Genomic DNA, 22,737 nt, shown 5'->3' with positions numbered 1-22,737 from the left:
TCACTGCCATTTTTCTTAAAAATGTTAATGATAGAAATTTGTTCAAATATAATTTGCAAAGGAAATATAAATTAAGTTTGTTTCCAGGCAGAGCTCCAATACATTCTTGCAGTGCTTAAAGTGCTTCCTTCTTTAGCTCTCAGCCAGCGTATTTTGTAGTTGTAAATCATTGTAAAACCAAAGGGATGGCACACCTACATAAGTAAAAATAAAAACACCGTTGAAAACCCACGGTGCAGAATATATTATTGAAGCAACTGAGAAAGTACATTTGAAGAATGATTCCATCCGTTAGAAGTTGCCAGCACATAAAACGAAACGGCTTTGAATTTAATAGTCTGAACCCAGGGGAATACAACTACAGTGCAGAAAAATAAGCGGCTGCAATATAAATCACAATTTAACAGAAGGCGGCCAAGACTATGATTGAATTTCTTACGATGCATTCCATATGCTTCAGTATGCTTACAAGCCACCAGTTGATTACCAATTCAGCTTCTGTCTCGCCCAAGTGTATACACTAATGGGTATAGAATTTTGATAGCCCAAATTCTTTCCAGTCAGCATAATAGAAACATAGAAAATAGGTGCAGGAGTAGGCCATTCGGCCCTTCGAGCCTGCACCGCCATTCAATGAGTTCATGGCTGAACATGCAACTTCAGTACCCCATTCCTGCTTTCTCGCCATACCCCTTGATCCCCCTAGTAGTAAGGACTACATCTAACTCCTTTTTGAATATATTTAGTGAATTGGCCTCAACAACTTTCTGTGGTAGAGAATTCCACAGGTTCACCACTCTCTGAGTGAAGAAGTTTCTCTTCATCTCGGTCCTAAATGGCTTACCCCTTATCCTTAGGCTGTGACTCCTGGTTCTGGACTTCCCCAACATTGGGAACATTCCTCCTGCATCTAACCTGTCTAAACCCGTCAGAATTTTAAACGTTTCTATGAGATCCCCTCTCATTCTTCTGAACTCCAGTGAATACAAGCCCCAGTTGATCCAGTCTTTCTTGATATGTCAGTCCCACCATCCCGGGAATCAGTCTGGTGAACCTCCACTGCACTCCCTCAATAGCAAGAATGTCCTTCAAGTTAGGAGACCAAAACTGTACACAATACTCCAGTTGTGGCCTCACCAAGGCCCTGTACAACTGTAGTAACACATCCCTGCCCCTGCACTCAAATCCCCTCGCTATGAAGGCCAACATGCCATTTGCCTTCTTAACTGCCTGCTGTACCTGCATGCCAACCTTCAATGACTGATGTACCATGACACCCAGGTCTCGTTGCACCTCCCCTTTTCCTAATCTGTCACCATTCAGATAAAAATCTGTCTCTGTTTTTACAACCAAAGTGGATAACCTCACATTTATCCACATTATACTTCATCTGGCATGCATTTGCCCACTTACCTAACCTATCCAAGTCACTCTGCAGCCTCATAGCAAACTCCTCACAGCTCACACTGCCACCCAACTTAGTGTCATCCGCAAATAATGATCGTGTGTATAAGGGCCACACCAGGGCAGGTGCAAAAAACAGACAATGTAAGTGGGGAGAGAGTCACAGCACCGAGCAATTCCATGGAGTCAGCGCCAATGCTAGCCTTTTTAGTTGTAGGTGACTCAGTATTGCAACTGGTTGTAATGCACCAGAGGACATTGAGGGGCAACAATAAGGCACTGTATAATCCAAGTAACTGCTTGTTTTTTATTGAAGGGCAGTCATGTAACAAACTCCAATACTTTTTAAACCAATGATAGCTGTTATTGACATCTGGAAGCAAAACAGAGTTGACTGAGTTGAGAGCCTGACTGACATTAATTATACAGCAAGTGAAAGAACATCCATCAAAACTGTTGGATCTTTCATTATTTTAACGGGACAACGTGCCCTGTAATTTCCCCCCCCATCTTCTTCTGTTGCTCAGTGATAGCGCTCTCGCCTTGTAGTCAAAAGGTTGAGAGTTCAAGTCCCACTCCAGAAACGTGAGCGCATCATCTTTGATGATACTTCAGTGCAGTACTGAAGGAGTGCTGCACTGTCAGAGGGGTAGTCTTTTGGATGGGACACTAAACAGAGGCTACATCTGCTCTCTTAGATGGATGTAAAAGATTCCATGGCACCATTTCAAAAAAGAGCAGAGGAGTTATTCCCGTATCCTAAAGACTTGCATTTACATAGAGCCTTTCACGTCCACTGGATGTTCCAAAGCGCTTTGACCAATATCCCCCAACCAACATCACCAAAACAGATGAGCTAGTTGTTATCACACTGCTCTTTGAGGGACCTTGCTGTGCGCAAACTGGCTGCCAGGTTTCCTACATTACAACAGTGACTACACTTCAAAATAAGAACATCTCTTATCTGGCACCCTCGGGACGTTAGCCTGTGCCAGATAAGGGATTTTGCCGGACGAGGGGAGGTCACATTAAATTGGATGGTACAGGTGCTGAGCAAGGGGTATGGGGGCTGGCTGGCTTGGGACTGGGAGTGCGGCAGAGAGATCGTGGCGGCGGGAGGGTGGATCGTGGGGTCAGGCCAGCAATTGCGGGAGTCAGCAGCGAGGAAGGACTTAAATTTGTTCATGTCGGAGCGGCCAGGAATGGCGACGGATGAGGGGTGGTGCCGGATAGGGAGTCCTGGATAAGGGAGGTTTAACTGTACTTCATTTGCTGTAAAGGGCTTTGGGACTTCCCCAGTTTGTGAAAGGCACTGTATAAATGCAGGTGCTTTTTTTGTGGGGAACTGCCAGCACGGCAGATTCGAAATCAAGGGCCCCTCCTGGAGGAAACTGGGGGCAGACCCCCATCCCATCACTCGTTGGGAGCATCACCAAACAAGGCCATCAAGCAAGCTCCAAGATTGTGGCTCTTGGCAAAGTGTCAGTGAAAAACACTGTTGTAAGTGTTTGCTCCAGCAAGTACGGAGACTGTGAGAATTCAGATGAACACTTGGGCAGTACCCCTTGTACTTACTTGTGGTAATTCTCTTTCTTTTCCTCCCGCCAGGTTTTATTTAACTGGTGAATTTTCACCGCTACGTATCTCTGTTCTTGTAAATCGAATGCCTATTAAAAAGATTCAAAACATGGAGTAATTTCATTTTTAAACTAAACAAACGTTCTGAACGAATGACACCATCAATAAACAACAGCAATCATCTGTACATTACAGGAGAGCCAATTTAGTATTTTGACTCCAACCAATGCATGGTCCTGCTCCTGTACTGGGACTAACTTCTTAGCGAACAGAAGGCAGAAGTTTAGTTCAGTTCAACCATTTCATCCTCCCAGAATTCACATTGTACCCAATTCCCTTTACAGCATTCAATAGTTTCTTAAATAAGCCTAGTGTCTTGGCAACCTGTTCCAGCTGCAGAGAACCCCCGTGTAACAATACACATTCCTGACGCCCATCTTGGACTTGCTCTACACAACCCTGACCTGTGCCTCTTCCCCATTGTCCTGCTGCATCTGGAAGTGTCATTAGCTTCTTAATCTGTTAAATATCTTACACATCTCTGCAAGGGCCCCTTGGAGACAGTCCAGTCCATAGCACACCCTCAAGTATACAACATGGCTGTGTGGATGTGCTTGTGGGAGCTTTGAGTGGGGGTATCATGTGGCAATCTGGAGGGAACTCTGATATGCACCAAGTTTGCTACACGTAGCGTGAAGTATTTCATATGAACAAAGTGTGCAATTGATTCCTAATTCCTATTACTTGCTGCTATTTTCCTCAATTAAAAAAACCCCAGATCTAACGGAAAATAACAGTGAAATTATGGCAAAAAATTAAACTTAAAAATGTGCACCAATAAAAAAAATTAAAAATCCTAAGCATAGCAATGTATATTTATAAAGTATTGCTTGTATTCAGCCTTTTTGTGACAACACAGCACCGGTGCGTCACTTTTGCTCTCAATTGGCCCCTGGGAGGTGCAGAAAAATACCCGTTCAATATAGTCTCAGCACCATGGATTTGAAGCAAAATTATTAATAGGAACAGGAGTAGGCCATTCAGCCCCTCAAGCCTGTCCCCGTTTCAGATCGTGCCCCTATTCTTGTAATAAACCAGACACTCAGCTTGCCATGTAAAGATGAAACTGTATTGATTGCAAAAAGTAACAGCAAACTGCTATTCAGGGTATGCTTTGTCCACACTTAATTGTGGCGAAATGGTTAAATTACAGAAAATAAAAAGGATACAGATAAGAGAGCAGGGTTCAAATCCAGCCCAGAAAGGTGGCTATAAGGCTCGTGTATAATGGGTTTGGCTTGTCTCAAACCAGTCTGTGGTGACAATGAGCCTCTAATTTGGATACTCAAAGGGCACAGCACGTGTCATGTAGTGTCTGAAATGGAAAGTGTTTCATTCTCTACCAACATCCCACACTTTGATAAGGGCAACATTCAGCAAGTAATAGGAATTAGGAATCAATTGCACACTTTGTTCATATGAAATACATCACGCTACGTGTAGCAAACTTGGTGCATATCAGAGTTCCCTCCAGATTGCCACATGATACCCCCACTCAAAGCTCCCACAAGCACATCCACAAAAAAGCCTTCAGATGAGATTGCGTATTTTCTCTACTTTTCTGCTGTTTATTAGAAGAACATACCTTGTACACTTCACTGAAACCTCCTCTTCCCAACAGGTGTAGTAGCAAATACCTGTCATTTAACGTAGGATGGTCTTTAAATCTGCAACAAGAGTATTTTAAGACATTTCAATAACAGAGTCAAATCCTGCACCTCAGACATTTGTACAACCAGATGGGTCAGTGGAATAACCATGTGCTGTGCACTTTACAAAACTCTTTCAAACCAAGTCTAAATTCTATCAGTGTTTCAACACACAGCACTGCCTCCCATATCCAACGGCAGGGAGGGGCTAGTGGTGTACCCCTAGCCCCTCCCTGCCTTTGGATATGGGAGGCAGTGCTATTGGCCACGATCCTTCATCATTTAATTCCCGATTCCAGCCAATGTAGCCACGAAGGCACTGAGTGGAGGCCAGGTAAATCCCCCAGGGTACAGCTAAAAAGATCAGTCACCTTTGATGGTTCTCACATATACACATTGTTACAAAGTGATATTGCAGAGAGCTGGAAACCAAGTAGCCTACCTGATGTCGTGGCTGGGGATGGTGTGGGACACACCGAGACCCAAGAAATTAACAGAAAAAGATGGCTTACTCTCAATAAAAATACAAGTTTCAGAAACCAGCCAATTGAGTCAGGTTCCCAGACTGGCAGGCACATGTGTTGTTTAAATAATGCAAGAACTCCACCTACAGGATTTCGCTGGCATTAGCATTACTTTGCTGCAACACGCACCCAACCCCATAGGACGATGCATCACATGTCACAACCAATTTCTTACAGGGGTCGTACAGGGTCAATAACTTATTTGAACAAAATAGGTTCTGTGCCCAATTGAAAGCCCGTTCTTGACAGTCCCCCCAAAACCAATCTCAACCCTTATGCAGGAGCACGTGAAGCGGCTCCAACAACGTGCTTAAGTTCGCTAGCGTTGGCTCGTTCTCTGGCTCCATGGATTTGAAACATTACTGTGTTTAGATGATCACACTCCATGACCCTACTCTTGTAATAATAACACCTAGAAGGAAAACAGCAGCAGGTGCATGGAAACGCCATCACCTTTAAATTCCACTCCAAGTCACACACCGTTGGTCATACATTGCTGTTCCTGCGTTATCGCTGGATCAAAATTCTGGAACTTCCTAACTAACACCACACTGACTGTAGTGGTTCAACCACCACCTTCTCAAGAGCAACTAGGAATGGGCAATAAATGCTAGCCTTGCTACATACATACATACATACATGCAGAGAGAGAGAGAAAGAGAAAGAGAGAAAGAAAGTAAACTGGACATTCAGGTCAGGTTACTTAATTCAGACATTGAACTGTCTCCAGCACCTCCAACTTGATCAATATTTGTTACACTTCAGCAAGGAATGAACAGCTCACACCAGTGCCTATGAAAAGCACAGGCCAGTTGGTGAGTCGTTCTCCAAACTTATCTCACCTGGACAGTTTCCATTCTGCCTGTAGCCCAATGTTGATCACCTGGATGCTTTAACATTGATATATGCACAATATCAAATCAGAACAGTAGAGATGTAAAAAAAAAAAGTGCCTGCCAAAGCCCTCATCTTTGATGAACAAACTAGTTACAATTGACTTTGGTGGCCATAACGCTACTCTACAAATAGCTAACCCAAGGATAGGCATTGAGTTTTGCACCCTATTTGAGCAGTCTAGTTTTTAAATTCAGTAGCCCATAGATTTTTGTAGTACAAGTCACATGATCAAATGTTCTCTTATTCATATATTCATATATTTAAACAAGCATTTATCATGGGTCAAATGGTCTGTTACTAGTCTGGGGTTAATATAAACTTTGACCTTTGGTTAACCAATCTGACATGGAGATGGCCTACCCATCTGCCAACAGAACTTGGCATCAGAATTCAAATTCACACAGCAACTGGGATGAAGGTTTCCTCGCTGCAAGAATCCGATGTGAAGGGAGTTTGGGGCAATTTAAGCAAAACTCCGAACGGGTGTGGGCCACAGTACACAAACCGCAAATGATCAGTCTCATGGCTGGCGTGGGCTTTGGTTGGTGCAGTAAATGGTTCTCTACCGAGGTTCCAGTTAAGCACATCACTTGCCGAGAGAACACACTGGCCCGTATTGTAGGTACGAGGCGCTCACAGGCTAGCAAGGGCCGCGCTAGTTCCTGGTTTTCGCGCACAAAGCGCCTGCGCAAAAACCCGGAACTTGCGATCGGTCAAGTTGACCGATCTAATGCATCTCTGGGAAAAGGGCATCTACAGGAGGAGAGTTGGGCTATTTGCACAACTTCTGCCGACCGAATATTCGTGAAATTCTTACGCCTTGTAAAAGTAAACGTAAGGCCTGCTTTTACCAGTGTAAGAGTTTAGAAAAACATAAAAATAAAATATCATTTATACATTAAAAATCCTGTGCATTAAGGCAAGTTTATTTTTAGCTCCGCTAAACATGTAAATTTATTTTTCAAAAAATTAAATTTTTGTCTAAAATATTTAATTAACTGTAATTTTAATCAATTTTAAATATGTAATTTATTTATTTGATGTGAATATGTATTTTTGGGGGTATTTCCATTCATGCGGAATCTCCATGAGCATGAATGGGGATTCCCTTCGTTTATTGGTTGGGCCAGCCCACGTGATCCCAGGAGCGCTTGCGAACCACCTGCACCCAAGATACGTAGGCCTCTACCCGCGGGTGCTCGGAGAGAAGCAGGACCGCAAGTCTCCGTATCTCCGGACCACCAGGTACGTGGGCATTTTATTTGTAGATCGGAGGCATTTCCCTGTGGGAAGCCTCTGACCGCAAATTCAGAGCCAATACCATCTGTGGAGAATGCCATACCCAGCCTGGAATGGTCGAGCCCAACAGCGGGTGGGAAAAATAAGGAAAGCTTCGCCTTCCAGCACTTATTCCTCGAGATATTTTCTCTCACTTTCAGACCATTTAATCTTCTTTGGAATGTCAATAAAATACTGGCAGCTGTAATGTCGTTTAAAAAAAAGTCATGCTATTTTTAATCATTATCTATTAGGAGAAGCAACCAAAGGTGGGATCCTAAATTGGAAGATGAATTAAACATTGCGGCGAGTCCCGGCTACATGAGACAATACTCATTGCTCGGTCCCTTCTGTTGCAAGACGTGGAGGGACGTGCACAAAGTGTTCCAAGTACAGTACAAGACAGCAGCCTAGCAAGCACATATGAGACAATAAATTTATAGAGTAGCAATAGCTGGATCAAGGATACTGTAGACCTGTTGGCCATTAATCAACAACAACTTGTATTTATATAGCACCTTTAGTGAAACGTCCCAAGGCGCTTCAGGAGTATAATGCAATGAAAATTTGACACTGAACCGCTCAAGTAGAAATTAGTGCAGGTGACCAAAAGCTTGGTCAAAGAGATATGTTTTAAGGGGCGTGTTGAAGGAGGACAGAGAGGTAGAGAGGCGGAGAGGGTTAGGCAGGGAGTTCCAGAGCTTGGGGCCGAGGCATCAGAAGGACGGCATCCGATGGTTGCGTGATTGCAATCAGGATGCTCAGGAGGGCAAAATTAGAGGAGTGCAGACATCTCGGGGGGGGGGTTTGTGTGGCTGGAGGGGATTACAGAGATAGGGAGGGGCAAGGCCATGGAGGGATTTAAAAATAAGGATGAGAATTTTTAAATTGAGGCGTTTAGAAGGTTTGACTCCTGCTCTGTAAAGCAACCCACATGTGTTGGACCCAGCGACAGCTTCAGTGCAGGAAATTAAAAGTGATTCAGGGCTCTGAAATTTTTCAAGTAGACTAGCAGCCTATGACTCCTAGTGTGAAAATGGCACCCACTCTATATGTGCCTGGCGAGTCAAAAGCTGCTACTTTGATAACTGACATTTGAATTTCTAGATGTGTCGACGCCTGGTCAAGTATCTGGTGAGGGTGAACAGAGGCGGTCCCTCGAACGAGGATGACTTGCTTCCACAAGAGTTCACAGATGTTTCAATGAAGGACCCGATGTTCCAGTCCTGAACTCCAATTGAAGGGGTGGAAGATGCCTGTGCGTGGATTTTTTTTTTAACGTGTGGTGACCGTTGCACATCAGCCACAACATGGACTTGAGAGAGCTAGGCCTTTATCCATTGGCAAGGGTTAACCAGGACGACTGAAGACCAGCTCTGCTGCACGGACCTAATGCGCACACAGGGCTGGTTTCCCTATCCCCCATTTACTGGTGCCTCTCCCCAATCCCCCATTTACCGGTGCCTCTCCTCTATCCCCCATTTACTGGTGCCCCTCCCCTTACCCCATTTACCAGAGCCTCCCCCCTTATCCCATTTACTGGTGCCCCTCCCCAATTTACTGGTGCCACTCCCCTATCCCCCATTTGCTGGTGCCCCTCCCCAATCTCCCATTTACCAGAGCCCCTCCCCTTACCCCATTTACCAGAGCCTCTCCCCTTACCCCATTTACTGGGGCCCCTCCCCAATTTACTGGTGCCCTCCCCTATCCCCCATTTACTGGTGCCCCTCCCCTGTGCCCCTCCCCTATCCCCCATTTACCGGTGCCCTCCCCTATCCCCCATTTACCGGTGCCCTCCCTATCCACCATTCCTACATTACAACAGTGACTACACTTCTAAAGTACTTCACTGGCTGTGAAGTGGTTTTGCACATCCTGAAGTCAGGATTGGCATTATAGAAATGCAAGTTTGTTCTTTCTTCAGAATAAATCAGCCTATATTCTCTAGGGTTTAGAAGAATGAGGGGTGATCGCAGTGAAACATACAAAATTCTTACAGGGCTTGACCGGGTAGATGCAGGGAGGATATTTCCTCTGGCTGAGGAGTCTAGAACCATGGGTCACAGTCTTTGAATAAGGGACTGAGATGAGGAGAAATTTCTTCAGTCAGAAGGTGGTGAATCTTTGGAATTGCTACCCCAGAGGGCTGTGGAGGCTCAGTCGTTGAGTATATTCAAGTCAGAGATCGATAGATTTTTGGATATTAAGGGAAACAAGGGATATGGGGATAGTGTAGGAAAATGGAGTTGTGGTAGAAGATCAGCCATGATCTTATTGAATGGTGAAGCAGGCTCCGGGGGTGGAATGACCTACTCCTGCTCCTAATTCTTATGTTATGTTTCTAAAAAGAATAGCCCTGAAATTCCTGGGAAGTGAAATTCCCAACCATCCACTGCCGGAGTGCTTGACCATTTAAAATAATTTGAGGTCACCCATGGCTTTTGTGTATCTGGGATGCAGCACCATCATCATCATAGGCAGTCCCTTGAAATGAGGATGACTTGCTTCGACACCAAAAAAGGATGAGTTCACAGGTGTTTCAAAGAAGGACCTAAACAACATCTTGAAGGGTGGAAGATGCCTGTTTTTTTAACGTGTGGTGGCCATTGCACACCAGCCACCACACGGGCTTGACAGAGCTAGGTCTTGGTCCAGTGGCAAGGATTACCCAAGACGGGTGAACAGAGGATTCAGTCAATGACATCCATGAAGGAAGGAAAAGCTCTGCCTCTCATTATCAGCTGCCAACCGTTCTCCTATAAGGCTGGAGTACGTTACGCAGGTCTCCTGGATAAGCCTTACAGTCCTTCAGAGTGGCAGGTTTCTGCTGCTGTTCCCACATGGCCATATCCCAATAACTGGTCAGTTTTCAGGGGTAAGAGTGGTGCTTCCATTCTTTATTTATTTATATATATATATATTTTTTTTTTAAATAAAAGTGAACGTGTGGTGGGAACATATTTTTTTAGTATGGACAGGGATCAAAGTGGGAAAAAACCAGATAGATCACACAGTTAACCTGCTCACTTGAACTATATCTCTTACTGCCTCAATATGCAGTTCTAAAACTCTGGCCAAACCAAACAAGTCCCTTTCTCACAACCCGAGGCATGGGAAGACTGCAACACAAGAGTGAAACATGAGAAAGTTAGCTCTGCCTCCCTGTAAAGTATATGCAGCAGAGTAGGTCTCCAGTCGTCCTGATTAACCCTTGCCACTGGATAAAGGCCTAGCTCTGTCAAGCCCGTGTGGTGGCTGATGTGCAACGGTCACGTTAAAAAAATCCACGCACAGGCATGGATCCACCCCCTCAATTGGAGTTCAGGACTGGAACATCGGGTCCTTCATTGAAACATCTGAACTCTTGTGGAAGCAAGTCATCCTCGTTTGAGGGACCGCCTATGATGATATAACAAGAGACATGGATAGCTTACTGTGAATTATCTTCATTGTGTATCCTCTTCAGTTCCCGTATGTGTAAATTACGTACTCTTTCCAACCGCTCGAGCTCTGCCTGTATCTCGGCCTCCTCCTGCACAAGAGAAAGGGAGCATTTAGTCAATTAAAAACACAATCTAAGCAAACAATGCCCCAGTCAGACAGAACAATGGAGCCAGCATCTAACACAGCGACAATACTCAACAAAGGTAGAAAAATTCATTTAAAAGTAACTGCGTACTTTCAAGTTTTCTAGTAATTTGAAAGTGATTCTGGATTTTTTTTTGAATGCAAGATACAGTAATGTCCATTTCACCAGCTATTGATTGCACACCCCTCACCTAAAGTTTGATGAAGGATAGTCAGGCCTGAATGATGATATCTACACAAGACACTAATAGGTGACAGAAGGCACCTCCTTCAGCAAGCAGGAGCAAAATAACTCTTTCTGCAGTAGTTGGGCAAATGGCTCATGTACATACGAAATTGACGGGCTGCTCCATCAGGCCTGCCCCACACCACGACAACTGACCATCACTAGCTTAAGTTCAAGATGCAGCACAGCACCGAGCCACACAGACCAGAAGGTGCCACGCTTGAAGTGCCGAGCCAGCTCTCGGATAGAGAAGTAGTAGTGCTGCAATTCTCCGCTGTGCTGGAAAGTTTGCACGTGGCCAGTCGTGAATACAGGAGCAAGGTCAACTGTGGTGCCCGTTATACTCAACATTTAGACTCACCCATGAAGAGTGGGCACTGGGGCTGAAGTACCAGAGGTTCTGTCGGTACAAGTAGAATGGTACTCCAGCACGATTCACCACCTTCAGTACAGGAGGGGAGAAAAGGAGAACATTCTCTGCATGGGACATCTTGCCAAATATCCTGCGGGTACTGCTGTCCCTGGTGAAGTTACTTTGCTCCCTGACACTCAGCAGTAAGCAGACCAATACTTTACCCATCAGGACTTGTCCCAGAGTGTTTCTGAGCTACACTGGTGTGCATTTTGATCTAGAACATCGATTTTCAAACTTTTCTGTGCTGCGGAACCCTAACATACACTGGTATACTCCCTGAGACACTCCTCCTCCCACCCCCCGAGGATCCGGTCCCAACTTCCAAAACAGTCAGATCCTCCAAAGGAGAACAGAGCTGTCACTGCAGAAACTTTCAGTCAGGATACAGCTACACAGTAAGTGAGAGAAAGCACAACACAGAAATGAAATGACCGGGGAGATTCCTGTGTGGACTCCAGTTTGGGACCGAACATAACCCCTCTGGCACAGGAAGGCGGCTCAACAAACCTTTTTCAAATGTCCTAATCTTAGTTTGAAGATTTCTTCCTGTTCATGGTATTCTGCTAAAGTCAACCTGCAAAAAGAAATCAAACAGGTTATCATATTTCTGCTGAGATTAACTGGTTGGGCACAACCTTGAGTGTATTGTGTTGAATTCCTCCCCAGGCTCAAGGTTTAAAAACATTCAGAGGCATTCATTTTATAACCTTCAGTGGTTTAGTGACGTGCATTGCGACTTAGTCTTGGATCTATTCAAAATAAGAACATAAGAAATAGGAGCAGGAGTAGGCCATTTGGTCCCTCGAGCCTGCTCCGTCATTCAAGAAGATCATGGCGGATTTGATCATGGGCTCAGCTCCACTTCCCCGCCCACTCCCCATAACCCTTTACTCACTTATCGCTCAAAAATCTATTTATCCCTACCTTAAATATATTCAATGACCCAGCCTCCACAGCTCTCTGGGGCAGAGAATTACATAGATTTGTAACCCTCAGAAGAAATTTCTCCTCATCTCAGTTTTAAATGGGCGGCCCCTTATTCTAAGAGTATGTCCCTTAGTTTTAGTTTCCCCTATGAGTGGAAATATCCTCTCTGCATCGACCCTGTCGAGCCCCCTCATTATCTTATATGTTTCAATAAGATCACCTATCATTCTTCTGAACTCCAATGTGTATAGGCCCAACCTACTCAGCCTATCATAACTCAACCTCCTCATCTCCAGAATCAACCTAGTGAACCTTCTCTGAATTGCCTCCAATGCAAGTATATCCTTCCTTAAATATGGAGACCAAAACTGTATGCAGTACTCCAGGTGTGGTCTCACCAATACCCTGTACAGTTGTAGCAGGACTTCTCTGCTTTTATATTCTATCCCCCTTGCAATAAAGGCCAACATTCCATTTGCCTTCCTGATTACTTGCTGTACCTGCATACTAACTTTTTGTGTTTCATGCACAAGGACCCCCAGGTCCCTCTGTACTGAAGCACTTTGCAATTTTTCTCCATTTAAATTATAATTTCCTTTTCTATTATTTCTGCCAAAGTGGATAACCTCACATTTTCCCACATTATACTCCATCTGCCAAATTTTTGCCCACTCACTTAGCCTGTCTATATCCCTTTGCAGATTTTTTGTGCCCTCCTCACAATTTGCTTTCCCACCCATCTTTGTATCATCAGCAAACTTGACTACATTACACTTGGTCCCTTCATCCAAGTCATTAATATAGATTGTTAATAGTTGAGGACCCAGCACCGATCCCTGCGGCACCCCACTAGTCACTGTTTGCCAACCGCAAAATGACCCATTTGCCCGGACTCTGTTTTATGTTAGACCCCCTCAAAATGATCTGGCTCTTGCTAGAGGGGCTCAATTAAAGTCCAAGGTAGCTGCTCGAGAAGCAGTGATTGCAAATGAAAACGGGTAGCTCGATCCCAGATAATTAAATTACACAGGAACACGTCTATTTTTTGATTCTACAAACAACTCGAACTAATTCCACACAATTACTTCAAAACTATTTTTTGGCAAGTATCCAAATTCCCTTATAAAAAACCTCAGCAACATTTTCCCAATGTTTTAAACACATCTCTGTGCTCCACGACATACACAAAAAACACAAGTCGAATTCAAACATAAAACCCAAGGCTATACCAATCAGCCTTGTTGCGAGTAAATTCCCTTTTTACAGCATTTAGAAAAACAAAGCAAGCCTTTTTAAAATGACTATTAATTGTATGTAGATATTTAGAAAGATTAAATCTCCTTTCAGCACAATAAAGTCAACCTAGAAAAGATCATGACCACCCTCAATAATAACCAGTGAAATGTTGGAATTCCATCATCAATAACTGTGGGGGGAAATGTGTGCAGGGATCCATGGGGCCTGCGGACACATCTCAAAACTACAAACACGCTTTACTAATTTCAAATGGTTTAATTTAAATTCTCAACACATGTGCGAGAAATTATAGGATTTACACATCAGACAGCAAGTGGAAGCCACAAACTGCTGCTGGAGTGGGAGGAAAGAGAAACGACATCACTCCAGGCCACTCCTGCAAACCTACCAGCAGCTGACTGGACAGCATGGCAAGGCAGCCTGCTCTTCCTTGACAGACAGGGAGAGGAGCGAGGTACGGAGAGAGAGAGAGCAGGAGGCGAGGCGAGAGGGGGAAGGAGGAGGAGGAGGCGAGGGAGGGGGAGGAGGAGGCGAGGGAGGGGGAGGAGGAGGCGAGGGAGGGGGAGGAGGAGGCGAGGGAGGGGGAGGAGGAGGCGAGGGAGGGGGAGGAGGAGGCGAGGCGAGGGAGGGGGAGGAGGAGGCGAGGCGAGGGAGGGGGAGGAGGAGGCGAGGCGAGGGAGGGGGAGGAGGAGGCGAGGCGAGGGAGGGGGAGGAGGAGGCGAGGCGAGGGAGGGGGAGGAGGAGGCGAGGCGAGGGAGGGGGAGGAGGAGGCGAGGCGAGGGAGGGGGAGGAGGAGGCGAGGCGAGGGAGGGGGAGGAGGAGGCGAGGCGAGGGAGGGGGAGGAGGAGGCGAGGCGAGGGGGGAGGAGGCGAGGCGAGGGGGGAGGAGGCGAGGCGAGGGGGGAGGAGGCGAGGCGAGGGGGGAGGAGGCGAGGCGAGGGGGGAGGAGGCGAGGGGGGAGGAGGCGAGGCGTGGCGAGGGGGGGAGGAGGCGAGGCGTGGGGGGGAGGAGGCGTGGGGGGAGGAGGCGAGGGGGAGGAGGCGAGGGGGAGGAGGCGCGGGGGAGGAGGCGCGGGGGAGGAGGCGAGGGGGAGGAGGCGAGGGGGAGGAGGCGAGGGGGAGGAGGCGAGGGGGAGGAGGCGAGGGGGAGGAGGCGAGGGGGAGGCGGGGCGAGGGGGGAGGAGGCGGGGCGAGGGGGGAGGAGGCGGGCCAGGGGGGAGGAGGCGGGGCGAGGGGGAGGAGGCGGGGCGAGGGGGGAGGAGGCGGGGCGAGGGGGGAGGAGGCGGGGCGAGGGGGAGGAGGCGAGGCGAGGGGGAGGAGGCGAGGCGAGGGGGGGAGGAGGCGAGGCGAGGGGGGGAGGAGGCGAGGCGAGGGGGGGAAGAGGCGAGGCGAGGAGGAGGAGGCGAGGGGGAGGAGGCGAGGGGGAGGAGGCGAGGGGGAGGAGGCGAGGGGGGAGGAAGCGAGGGGGGGGGAGGCGAGGGGGAGGAGGCGAGGGGGAGGAGGCGAGGGGGGAGGAGGCGAGGGGGGAGGAGGCGAGGGGGAGGAGGCGAGGGGGAGGAGGCGAGGCGAGGGGGAGGAGGCGAGGCGAGGGGGAGGAGGCGAGGCGAGGGGGAGGAGGCGAGGCGAGGGGGAGGAGGCGAGGCGAGGGGGGGAGGAGGCGAGGCGAGGGGGGGGAAGAGGCGAGGCGAGGGGGGGAAGAGGCGAGGCGAGGGGGGGGAAGAGGCGAGGGGGGGGGAAGAGGCGAGGGGGGGGAAGAGGCGAGGGGGGGAAGAGGCGAGGGGGGGAAGAGGCGAGGCGAGGGGGGGGGAAGAGGCGAGGCGAGGGGGGGGGAAGAGGCGAGGCGAGGGGGGGGGAAGAGGCGAGGCGAGGGGGGGGGAAGAGGCGAGGCGAGGGGGGGGGGAAGAGGCGAGGCGAGGGGGGGGGAAGAGGCGAAGGGGGGGAAGAGGCGAAGGGGGGGAAGAGGCGAGGCGAGGGGGGGAAGAGGCGAGGCGAGGGGGGGGGAAGAGGCGAGGGGGGGAAGAGGCGAGGGGGGGGAAGAGGCGAGGGGGGGGAAGAGGCGAGGGGGGGGGGAAGAGGCGAGGGGGGGGAAGAGGCGAGGGGGGGGAAGAGGCGAGGGGGGGAAGAGGCGAGGGGGGTAAGAGGCGAGGCGAGGGGGGGAAGAGGCGAGGCGAGGTGGGGGGAAGAGGCGAGGCGAGGGGGGGGAAGAGGCGAGGCGAGGGGGCGGAAGAGGCGAGGCGAGGGGGCGGAAGAGGCGAGGCGAGGGGGCGGAAGAGGCGAGGCGAGGGGGCGGAAGAGGCGAGGCGAGGGGGAGGAGGCGAGGGGGAGGAGGCGAGGGGGAGGAGGCGAGGGGGAGGAGGCGAGGGGGAAGAGGCGAGGGGGAAGAGGCGAGGGGGAAGAGGCGAGGGGGAGGAGGCGAGGCGAGGGGGAGGAGGCGAGGCGAGGGGGAGGAGGCGAGGCGAGGGGGAGGGGAGGAGGCGAGGCGAGGGGGAGGAGGCGAGGCGAGGGGGAGGAGGCGAGGCGAGGGGGGAGGAGGCGAGGCGAGGGGGGAGGCGAGGCGAGGGGGAGGAGGCGAGGCGAGGGGGAGGAGGCGAGGCGAGGGGGAGGAGGCGAGGCGAGGGGGAGGAGGCGAGGCGAGGGGGAGGAGGCGAGGCGAGGGGGAGGAGGCGAGGCGAGGGGGAGGAGGCGAGGCGAGGGGGAGGAGGCGAGGCGAGGGGGAGGAGGCGAGGCGAGGGGGAGGAGGCGAGGCGAGGGGGAGGAGGCGAGGCGAGGGGGAGGAGGCGAGGCGAGGGGGAGGAGGCGAGGCGAGGGGGAGGAGGCGAGGCGAGGGGGAGGAGGCGAGGCGAGGGGGAGGAGGCGAGGCGAGGGGGAGGAGGCGAGGCGAGGGGGAGGAGGCGAGGCGAGGGGGAGGAGGCGAGGCGAGGGGGAGGAGGCGAGGCGAGGGGGAGGAGGCGAGGCGAGGGGGAGGAGGCGAGGCGAGGGGGAGGAGGCGAGGCGAGGGGGAGGAGGCGAGGCGAGGGGGAGGAGGCGAGGCGAGGGGGAGGAGGCGAGGCGAGGGGGAGGAGGCGAGGCGAGGGGGAGGAGGCGAGGCGAGGGGGAGGAGGCGAGGCGAGGGGGAGGAGGCGAGGCGAGGGGGAGGAGGCGAGGCGAGGGGGAGGAGGCGAGGCGAGGGGGAGGAGGCGAGGCGAGGGGGAGGAGGCGAGGCGAGGGGGAGGAGGCGAGGCGAGGGGGAGGAGGCGAGGCGAGGGGGGAGGAGGCGAGGCGAGGGGGGGAAGAGGCGAGGCGAGGGGGGGGGAAGAGGCGAGGGGGGGGGAAGAGGCGAGGGGGGGGGAAGAGGCGAGGCGGGGGAAGAGGCGAGGCGGGGGAAGAGGCGAGGGGGGGGAAGAGGCGAGGGGGGGGAAGAGGCGAGGGGGGGGAAGAGGCGAGGGGGGGGAAGAGGCGAGGGGGGGGAAGAGGCGAGGGGGGGGAAGAGGCGAGGGGGGGGGAAGAGGCGAGGGGGGGGAAGAGGCGAGGGGGGGGAAGAGGCGAGGGGGGGAAGAGGCGAGGGGGGGGGAAGAGGCGAGGGGGGGGAAGAGGCGAGGGGGGGGAAGAGGCGAGGGGGGGGAAGAGGCGAGGGGGGGGAAGAGGCGAGGCGAGGGGGGGGAAGAGGCGAGGCGAGGGGGGGGGAAGAGGCGAGGCGAGGGGGGGGGGGAAGAGGCGAGGCGAGGGGGGGGGGAAGAGGCGAGGCGAGGGGGGGGAAGAGGCGAGGCGAGGGGGGGAAGAGGCGAGGCGAGGGGGGGGAAGAGGCGAGGCAGGGGGGGGAAGAGGCGAGGGGGGGGAAGAGGCGAGGTGAGGGGGGGAAAGAGGCGAGGCGAGGGGGGGAAGAGGCGAGGCGAGGGGGGGAAGAGGCGAGGCGAGGGGGGGAAGAGGCGAGGCGAGGGGGGGAAGAGGCGAGGCGAGGGGGGGAAGGGGCGAGGCGAGGTGGGGAAGAGGCGAGGCGAGGGGGGGGGAAGAGGCGAGGCGAGGGGGGGAAAGAGGCGAGGCGAGGGGGCGGAAGAGGCGAGGCGAAGGGGCGGAAGAGGCGAGGCGAGGGGGGGGGAAAGGCGAGGCGAGGGGGGGAAGAGGCGAGGCGAGGGAGGGGGGAAGAGGCGAGGGGGGAAGAGGCGAGGCGAGGGGGGGGAAGAGGCGAGGCGAGGGGGGAAGAGGCGAGGCGAGGGGGGAAGAGGCGAGGCGAGGGGGGAAGAGGCGGCGAGGCCGCGGGGGGAGGCGAGGGGGAGGAGGCGAGGGGGAGGAGGCGAGGGGGAGGAGGCGAGGGGGAGGAGGCGAGGGGGAGGAGGCGAGGGGGAGGAGGCGAGGGGGAGGAGGCGAGGGGGAGGAGGCGAGGGGGAGGAGGCGAGGGGGAGGAGGCGAGGGGGAGGAGGCGAGGGGGAGGAGGCGAGGGGGAGGAGGCGAGGGGGAGGAGGCGAGGGGGAGGAGGCGAGGGGGAGGAGGCGAGGGGGAGGAGGCGAGGGGGAGGAGGCGAGGGCGAGGAGGCGAGGGGGAGGAGGCGAGGGGGAGGAGGCGAGGGGGAGGAGGCGAGGGGGAGGAGGCGAGGGGGGAGGAGGCGAGGCGAGGGGGAGGAGGCGAGGCGAGGGGGAGGAGGCGAGGCGAGGGGGAGGAGGCGAGGCGAGGGGGAGGAGGCGAGGCGAGGGGGAGGAGGCGAGGCGAGGGGGGAGGAGGCGAGGCGAGGGGGAGGAGGCGAGGCGAGGGGGAGGAGGCGAGGCGAGGGGGAGGAGGCGAGGCGAGGGGGAGGAGGCGAGGCGAGGGGGAGGAGGCGAGGGAGGAGGAGGCGAGGCGAGGGAGGAGGAGGCGAGGCGAGGGAGGAGGAGGCGAGGCGAGGAGGGAGGAGGCGAGGCGAGGGGGGAGGAGGCGAGGCGAGGGGGGAGGAGGCGAGGCGAGGGGGGAGGAGGCGAGGCGAGGGGGAGGAGGCGAGGCGAGGGGGAGGAGGCGAGGCGAGGGGGAGGAGGCGAGGCGAGGGGGAGGAGGCGAGGCGAGGGAGAGGAGGCGAGGCGAGGGGGAGGAGGCGAGGCGGAGGAGGCGAGGGGGAGGAGGCGAGGGGAGGAGGCGAGGCGAGGGGGGAGGAGGCGAGGCGAGGGGGGAGGAGGCGAGGCGAGGGGGGAGGAGGCGAGGCGAGGGGGAGGAGGCGAGGCGAGGGGGAGGAGGCGAGGCGAGGGGGGAGGAGGCGAGGCGAGGGGGGAGGAGGCGAGGCGAGGGGGAGGAGGCGAGGCAAGGGGGAGGAGGCGAGGCGAGGGGGAGGAGGCGAGGCGAGGGGGAGGAGGCGAGGCTTGGGGGGAGGAGGCGAGGCGAGGGGGGGGAAGAGGCGAGGGGGGGGGAAGAGGCGAGGCGAGGGGGGGGGAAGAGGCGAGGCGAGGGGGGGGAAGAGGCGAGGCGAGGGGGGGAAGAGGCGAGGCGAGGCGAGGGGGGGGAAGAGGCGAGGCGAGGGGGGGGAAGAGGCGAGGCGAGGGGGGGGAAGAGGCGAGGGGGGGGGAAGAGGCGAGGGGGGAGGAGGCGAGGCGAGGGGGGGGATGAGGAGACGGGGAGGAGGCGAGGCGAGGGGGAGGAGGCGAGGCGAGGGGGAGGAGGCGAGGCGAGGGGGAGGAGGCGAGGCGAGGGGGAGGAGGCGAGGCGAGGGGGAGGAGGCGAGGCGAGGGGGAGGAGGCGAGGCGAGGGGGAGGAGGCGAGGCGAGGGGGAGGAGGCGAGGCGAGGGGGAGGAGGCGAGGCGAGGGGGAGGAGGCGAGGCGAGGGGGAGGAGGCGAGGCGAGGGGGAGGAGGCGAGGCGAGGGGGAGGAGGCGAGGCGAGGGGGAGGAGGCGAGGCGAGGGGGAGGAGGCGAGGCGAGGGGGAGGAGGCGAGGCGAGGGGGAGGAGGCGAGGCGAGGGGGAGGAGGCGAGGCGAGGGGGAGGAGGCGAGGCGAGGGGGAGGAGGCGAGGCGAGGGGGAGGAGGCGAGGCGAGGGGGGGAGGCGAGGCGAGGGGGGGAGGCGAGGCGAGGGGGGGAAGCGAGGCGAGGTGGGAGGAGGCGAGGCGAGGGAAGCGGCGAGGGGGGGGAAGAGGCGAGGGGGGGAAGAGGCGAGGGGGAGGAGGCGAGGCGAGGGGGGAGGAGGCGAGGCGAGGGGGGAGGAGGCGAGGCGAGGGGGGAGGAGGCGAGGCGAGGGGGGAGGAGGCGAGGCGAGGGGGGAGGAGGCGAGGCGAGGGGGAGGAGGCGAGGCGAGGGGGGAGGAGGCGAGGCGAGGGGGAGGAGGCGAGGCTTGGGGGGGAGGGGGCGAGGCGAGGGGGGAAGAGGCGAGGCGAGGGGGGGAAGAGGCGAGGCGAGGGGGGAAGAGGCGAGGCGAGGGGGGGAAGAGGCGAGGCGAGGGGGGGGAAGAGGCGAGGCGAGGGGGGGGAAGAGGCGAGGCGAGGGGGGGAAGAGGCGAGGCGAGGGGGGGGGAAGAGGCGAGGCGAGGGGGGGAAGAGGCGAGGCGAGGGGAGGAAGAGGCGAGGCGAGGGGGGGGAAGAGGCGAGGCGAGGGGACGGAAGAGGCGAGGCGAGGGGGGGGAAGAGGCGAGGGGAGGGGGGGATGAGGCGAGGCGAGGGTGGGAAGAGGCGAGGCGAGGGGGGGAGGAGGCGAGGCGAGAGGAGTCGAGCCGAGGGGGGGAGGAGGCGAGGCGAGGGGGGGAGGAGGCGAGGCGAGGGGGGAGGAGGCGAGGCGAGGGGGGAGGAGGCGAGACGAGGGAGGAGGAGGCGAGTAGAGGGGGAGGAGGCGAGGCGAGGGGGAGGAGGCGAGGCGAGGGGGAGGAGGCGAGGGGTAGGAGGCGAGGCGAGGGGGAGGAGGCGAGGCGAGGGGGAGGAGGCGAGGCGGAGGAGGCGAGGCGAGGGGGAGGAGGCGAGGCGGAGGAGGCGAGGGGAGGGGGGGAAGAGGGGAGGGGGGGGAAGAGGCGAGGGGGGGGAAGAGGCGAGGGGGGAAGAGGCGAGGGGGGAAGAGGCGAGGGGGGGAAGAGGCGAGGGGGGGAAGAGGCGAGGGGGGGAAGAGGCGAGGGGGGGAAGAGGCGAGGGGGGGAAGAGGCGAGGGGGGGAAGAGGCGAGGGGGGGAAGAGGCGAGGGGGGGAAGAGGCGAGGCGAGGGGGGAAGAGGCGAGGCGAGGGGGGGAAGAGGCGAGGCGAGGGGAGGAAGAGGCGAGGCGAGGGGGGGGAAGAGGCGAGGCGAGGGGGGGGAAGAGGCGATGCGAGGGGGGGAAGAGGCGAGGCGAGGGGGGGAAGAGGCGAGTCGAGGGGGGGAAGAGGCGAGTCGAGGGGGGGAAGAGGCGAGTCGAGGGGGGGGAAGAGGCGAGGCGAGGGGGGGGAAGAGGCGAGGGGGGGAAGAGGAGAGGCGAGGGGAGGGGGAGGAGGCGAGGCGAGGGGGAGGAGGCGAGGCGAGGGGGGGAGGTGGCGAGGCTTGGGGGGGAGGAGGCGAGGCGAGGGGGGAAGAGGCGCGGCGAGGGGGAAGAGGCGAGGCGAGGGGGGAAGAGGCGAGGCGAGGGGGGAAGAGGCGAGGCGAGGGGGGGAAGAGGCGAGGCGAGGGGGGGAAGAGGCGAGGCGAGGGGGGGAAGAGGCGAGGCGAGGGGGGGAAGAGGCGAGGCGAGGGGGGGGGGAAGAGGCGAGGCGAGGGGGGGGAAGAGGCGAGGCGAGGGGGGGGAAGAGGCGAGGCGAGGGGGGGAAGAGGCGAGGCGAGGGGGGGGGAAGAGGCGAGGCGAGGGGGGGAAGAGGCGAGGCGAGGGGGGGGGAAGAGGCGAGGGGGGGGAAAGAGGCGAGGCGGGGGAGGAAGAGGCGAGGCGGGGGGGAAGAGGCGAGGCGAGGGGGGGGGAAGAGGCGAGGCGAGGGGGGGGGAAGAGGCGAGGCGAGGGGGGGAAGAAGCGAGGCGAGGGGCGGGAAGAGGCGAGGGGGGGGAAGAGGCGAGGGGGGGAAGAGGCGAGGCGAGGGGGGGAAGAGGCGAGGCGAGGGGGGGAAGAGGCGAGGCGAGGGGGGGGGAAGGGGCGAGGGGGAAGAGGCGAGGCGAGGGGGAAGAGGCGAGGCGAGGGGGGGAAGAGGCGAGGGGGAGGAGGCGAGGCAGGGTTGGGAGGCGAGGCGAGGGGGGGAGGAGGCGAGGGGGGGAGGAGGCGAGGCGAGGGGGGGAGGAGGCGAGGCGAGGGGGGGAGGAGGCGAGGCGAGGGGGGGAGGAGGCGAGGCGAGGGGGGGAGGAGGCGAGGCGAGGGGGGAGGAGGCGAGGGGGGAGGAGGCGAGGCGAGGGGGGGAGGAGGCGAGGCGAGGGGGGAGATGAGGCGACGGGAGAGGAGGCGAGGCGAGGGGGAGGAGGCGAGGGGGAGGAGGCGAGGCGAGGGGGGAGGAGGTGAGGCGAGGAGGAGGAGGCGAGGCGAGGGGTGAAGCGAGGCGAGGGGGAGGAGGCGAGGCGAGGGGGAGGAGGCGAGGGGGGAGGAGGAGAGGCGAGGGGAGGAGGCGAGGCGAGGGGGAGGAGGCGAGGCGAGGGGGGAGGAGGAGAGGCGAGGGGGAGGAGGAGAGGCGAGAGGGGAGGAGGCGAGGCGAGGGGGGAGGAGGCGAGGCGAGGGGGAGGAGGCGAGGCGAGGGGGAGGAGGCGAGGCGAGGGGGAGGAGGCGAGGCGAGGGGGGAGGAGGCGAGGCGAGGGGGGAGGAGAGCGAGGGAAAGTGAGACAGAGGGAGGAAGATAAGAAATCGGAGCAGGAGTCGGCCCATTCAATATGATCAGGGCTGAGGATAGACAGAGGGAGCAGGGAGGGAAAGAGAGAGAGAGCGCGGGGGAGAGTGGGGGGGCAAGGACAGAGTGAGAGGGGCAGAGGGAGGGAGAGCAAGAGAGGGACAGAGGGAGGGAGAGTGAGAGTGAGAGAGAGCGAAAGAGGGAGGAAGAAAAGGTGGCTGGGGGGGGGGGGGAAGAGTGAGAGGGGGGAGGGACGGGGC

The 22,737-nt window shown here is 56.5% G+C and overlaps 1 protein-coding gene across 6 annotated transcripts in view; it reads right to left on the bottom strand.

The window, feature by feature from the left end:
• tlk2 (tousled-like kinase 2) overlaps positions 1 to 22,737 on the bottom strand; it is a 159,995-nt gene that overhangs the window by 37,361 nt on the left and 99,897 nt on the right. For all 6 annotated transcript variants that reach the window (XM_070864730.1, XM_070864729.1, XM_070864732.1 and 3 more), the window contains exons 12-15: positions 12,127 to 12,193; positions 10,825 to 10,922; positions 4,628 to 4,709; positions 2,980 to 3,071 (exon numbers count right to left, since the gene is read on the bottom strand). In XM_070864730.1, coding sequence (XP_070720831.1) covers positions 2,980 to 3,071; positions 4,628 to 4,709; positions 10,825 to 10,922; positions 12,127 to 12,193 — 339 coding nt within the window. The remainder of the gene's footprint in view (positions 1 to 2,979; positions 3,072 to 4,627; positions 4,710 to 10,824; positions 10,923 to 12,126; positions 12,194 to 22,737) is intronic.

The sequence above is a fragment of the Pristiophorus japonicus genome, chromosome 21 (assembly GCF_044704955.1).
Source record: "Pristiophorus japonicus isolate sPriJap1 chromosome 21, sPriJap1.hap1, whole genome shotgun sequence".
Taxonomy (NCBI): Eukaryota; Metazoa; Chordata; class Chondrichthyes; family Pristiophoridae; genus Pristiophorus; species Pristiophorus japonicus.
This window is presented reverse-complemented; position numbering and strand designations above follow the sequence as displayed.